Source organism: Otolemur garnettii, unplaced genomic scaffold (assembly GCF_000181295.1).
Source record: "Otolemur garnettii isolate 467f Iridium unplaced genomic scaffold, OtoGar3 scaffold00140, whole genome shotgun sequence".
Classification (NCBI taxonomy): domain Eukaryota; kingdom Metazoa; phylum Chordata; class Mammalia; order Primates; family Galagidae; genus Otolemur; species Otolemur garnettii.
Window position 1 is genome coordinate 3,237,232 of NW_003852535.1, and position 4,699 is coordinate 3,241,930.

Sequence of the window (4,699 nt, forward strand, 5' to 3'; positions counted from 1 at the left end):
AGCTGGGGGAAATCAAGTTGCTCATGCCAGTTAGAGTCTCTTTTATAAATTGAGGTGCATTCTGGTTGGGTGCATAGATATTGATAATTGAGATCACATCATATTGAGTATTGCCCTTAACAAATATAAAGTAGCCATCTTTATCTTTGGTTACTTTTATTGGTTTAAAACCTATATAGTATGTGTGAATAAAATTGCAACACCTGATTTTTTCTGCTTTCCATTAGCCTGGAATATAGATGACCATCCCTTCACCCTGAGTCTATATTTGTCTTTTAAGGTAAGATGAGATTCTTGTATGCAACAGATGTCTGGTCTGAGTTTCTGTATCCAATCAGCCAATCTGTGCCTCTTTAGGGGACAATTTAAGCCATTCACATTGATTGAAATTTATTGATAAGTCTGATGAAATATTAGGTATCAAATTGTTCAAAAGTCCAGTGGACGTTTTCAATCCTTTCACCACTGTAGAAGTTGGAGTTTGATCAATAGTTTCTGAGTTAGTTTACTTTTGTGGTGGAGGATTGCACTGGTCATTATGGAGAATAGGTCTCAGAATATCCTGGAGGGCTGGTTTAGTTATGGCAAATTTCTTCAACGCATGGATGTCATTAAAGTATTTAATTTCTCCATCATAAATGAAACTCAGTTTAGCTGGATACAAGATCCTGGGCTGAAAGTAATTTTGTTTTAAGAGATTAAATGTCGATGACCACCCTCTTCTTGCCTGAAAGTTTTTGGCAGAGAGATCTGCAGTTATTCTATTCTTCCCCTTGTAGGTTATGGTTTTCTTACATCTCACTGCTTTCAAGATTTTCTCTTTCATATTAGCTTTAGTGAAGTTAATTATGATGTGTCTGGGGGATGTCTTATTCGGGTTGAGTCATGCTGGGGTTCTGAAGCTGTCTGCAATCTGAATTTCAGGATCTCTTGACATATCTGGAAAGTTCTCTTTCATAATTTTATACAGAAGAGCCTCTGTGTTTTGCAAAACAACTTCGTCGCCTTCAGGGATTCCTATGAGGCAAATATTTGTTTTCTTTGAATTATTCCAGACCTTTCTGAGAGAATGGTCCATTTTTGCTTTCCTTTTTTTATTCTCCTTGTATGTTTGGACACATTCAGAAGCTTTGTCTTTTATGTCTGAGATCCTTTCTTCTGCCTCTTGTACTCTGTTACCAAGAGATTCTACCGTATTTTTCAGATCTTTGAGGGCTGCAAACTCTTGCCTTAATGTTTCAAAATCTTTGGTGGTTTTGTCTTTGAATTAGTTGAATTCTTGAGTGAACTTTTGGAATGCTCCTTGAAATTCTATTTCTATCTTTGCCTCTATTCTGTTAATCTTATTTGCAATCCAAATTCTGAATTCAATTTCTGACATCTCAACTATCTGTTTATATAGGGTATCTTCAGTTTTGTCTGCCACATCCTTTCTTGAAGGGGTTGACCTACTCTGGTTATTCATACTACCAGCCACATCCTTTCTTGGTGGGGGGGGTTGATCTACTCTGGTTATTCATATTACCAGAGCTTTTCTGCTGATTCCACCCCATGATTGTTTTACCCCATTTGGCTTTTCCCCTTGAGGTTTGTCAAGGACCTGTATGGTGTTACGGCCTGAGAGACTGGGGACCTGCTTGGTGTGATGGGGTTAAGTGGCTCCATCTTATTTTCAGCTGGTCTCTGTCCTATCCTAGTGATTCAGTTTCTCTTGGTTGAAGTCTCAGCTGTGGAGAAATACCAGCAATTAAATCGCCCTGCCCCCCATAAACAATGATTGGGCAAGGAAAATCAAACCTACCCTCAACCATATACCCAGGGTGCCCCTTTGAATAGTCCCGGGGTGGTCTGCCCAGTTTATGGGCTCAAAATCAGTTGTCCCAGTGAGCACCTGTTTCAGGTGGAAAAGTTCAAATGTTCCCAGCAGCTAGATAAGAGGGGTCTGCTCGCAGCTCAGATATAACTTGCTCCAGTGCTCCATGAGGACAAAGGGACCCACCCAGAAGATGAGTTAGTCTGTGAAGATTAGTACCTCCTTCCCCACTTTGCATCCATTCACTGGTAATCCCCTAGGTCTGTGACCCTATTCACTCCAGTAGACAACTGTTCTTGGCTTTGCAACTGCCAAAATCACCCAGGAATCTGCGTCCAGCAGGGGGACCTTGCGTGTTTAAATTAGGCTGTGAACATTCTCTCAATTCCAGCCCCTTGCCTTCTGTTGCAGCTAGATTCCTCTGCACGTCAAAGACTGCTACCGCTGAGGAACAACTCAACCCTGGGCAGCAATTAGAGTTTACACTCAGGTGTCAATCCCTGCCTCTGCCCACCCACTGCCTTTGTCTCAGCATTCCCCTGAGGGCAAGGTGCTCATTGGGAAATCTGAGTCCAGTCCGTCAGGGGAAGAATTTATGCTTTGAAAGTTGTGGCCATTACAGCCTCACACCTTCTGTCCAGTCTAAATTCTCCTGCAACTCAGAGGCTTTCTAGAGCTGGTGAATAACTCAACTCTGAGCCTGAAGCAAATTAGAGTTTATACTCGGGTGTCAATTCTAACCTCTGCCCCGCCACTGTCTTTGTCTCAGCTATTCCCCTGAGAGCTGGTGCTAATTGTCTCTTCACTTACAAAAGTTACCAAGTCCATTCATTTGGCCTGTGGCTGCTGCCCAGAACCTCTTGGTTGCTCAGAGAGATGGGGCTTGCCTATCTGGAATGGCATCAGTTCGCAGCTCAGGATGCCACTGCTGCTATATGGCTTCCTCCGATCCAACCTTCCTCTCCTCACTTCCATGCCACAGTCAGCACAGAGCAGCACCAGCCCTTTCCCCCTCCACTTCTCTCAAGGAGATGCCCAAGAATCTGGACTCTGTAGGTAACAAACCTCCAGACCTCAGGGTAGGGGTGAGGAGTCTTCAGAGGGTCCCGTGGCACGCCAGCAGAGGTAGGAGGTCCAGTTTTTAAGGGGTCTCTCCCGTGGGATAGAGTGGGAGGAAGTTTGAACTCTGCTCACTTGTTTACATGGAGTAAACTGTGAGCCCTTGTTGTGGGGGAAGGGACTCCCGTCCACTTGGTGGTGGATTTTGTACCTTTTGGTTGTATTTTGGGGGTCGCAGCTCATCCCAGGAAGATTGAAGTGCGCTGTTCAATCTTCTCTCTTGGCTCTGCTCCAAACAATCAGCTAACTTGCTAAACTGCTGTCCTTTAAGCCTCCTTCTGGACAGGAGCTTCTGTAAAAAGCTGGCTGCAGTCTGCCATCTTGGCTCTGCCCCCAAAATATTTCAAATTATATATAAAACCAGCACATTGTGCCCCATGATTGCACTGATGTACACAGCTATGATTTAATTAAAAAAGAAAAGAAAAGAATATGGAGGGTGGAAGATAGTGGGATTAGATATTTGAAGCATTGATAAAAAAGGCTTTCCAACATGAATTCTATGTCTGGCAAAACTATCTTAATTAGGATCTTTTCAAGTTCTTGTAAATCTCTTCTAGAGAAATATCTTTTGAAGTCCTTTGCTTATTTTTGAATTGGGTTGGTTTTTGTAGGAATGCAAATATTGACTTATATGATATGGTCACTTTTCACATTTCTCTATAATGTGAGAACTTGAACAAACATTTATTGATGGCCAGATACACTCTTCCTTTCAGAACGCCAATGAAGAAGGATGACTTGGTTAGAATTGACTCTACTGCAATTTATAAAGTCTATATTAAATGATAGGGAAAAGGAAATTCAGGTTAAAAGGTATTTGACAAACAAACAGTTGTTTACTCTGCCTATATTACCTTCTTTTATCAGGTGGATGGTGGAGTCTGTTCAGTGGTTGATTATCAACAATCAGCTAGATGAGGGCTTGAAGGAACTTAGAAGAGTTGCACATATAAATGGAAAAAAGAATATTGAAGAGACCTTGACCATTGAGGTAATCTGGAAGGGGAATTTGTTACAAGGGTGAAATGAAAATATGGCTTTACAGTCATACTGGTCTGGATTCCTGAGGTGACTACACTTCCAGAATTAGAATTCTATGAGTGGGGCTTTACATCTCTTCCAAATGCCTGAAACTACCAGCCATCGAATAAGGACAAGGGTGTCATTCACCCCACACAGAAATTTTCTTGAAGATTGTGGGCAATATGTCCTGTTCCTCCTCTTTTAGTTGGCAATAAGCCTGAAACATTATTGACATCTCAGAAATGTTCATTATTTTCTTTGTCGTTGAAGTTTCTGAGATCCACCATGCAGGAGGAGTTGGATAAAGCCCAGATCAAAGCATCAGTCTCATGCTTGTTCCGTGCACCTAAACTGAGAGTCAGAGTCCTCTACCTGTTCTTTGTAAAGTAAGTTCCATTTGGCAATGATTAATTTTAAACATTTATAATGCAAACTGATTCCTTCTTCCAAAATATTGCAGCAGCATTGTGGAAGGATGATTAATACATAAGAGCGAATGTTATCAAAGTGTATGGCTTTAAGTGCCATTTTTTAAGATAGCCTGCTGTGATCAGAAGACTTCGTGGGACTTAATGAAAAAGGCACAGTGTTCATCTAGATAAATTGTAGCCTAAAAAACCGTGTAGCCATTACCCAGATAAGCACCTTTCTGAATCATCTCTTACATCTCTCTTTCTCCCAAACTAATTCTATTTCTGAACATTTCTGAATCATCTCTTACATCTCTCTTTCTCCCAAACT

General features: G+C 41.5%; 1 protein-coding gene across 1 annotated transcript in view; it reads left to right on the forward strand.

The window, feature by feature from the left end:
* LOC100941497 (solute carrier family 22 member 24-like) overlaps positions 1-4,699 on the forward strand; it is a 36,891-nt gene that overhangs the window by 24,798 nt on the left and 7,394 nt on the right. Inside the window, exons 5-6 of the mRNA XM_003798697.1 lie at positions 3,803-3,926; positions 4,229-4,344. Of these exons, the coding sequence (XP_003798745.1) occupies positions 3,803-3,926; positions 4,229-4,344 (240 nt within the window). The remainder of the gene's footprint in view (positions 1-3,802; positions 3,927-4,228; positions 4,345-4,699) is intronic.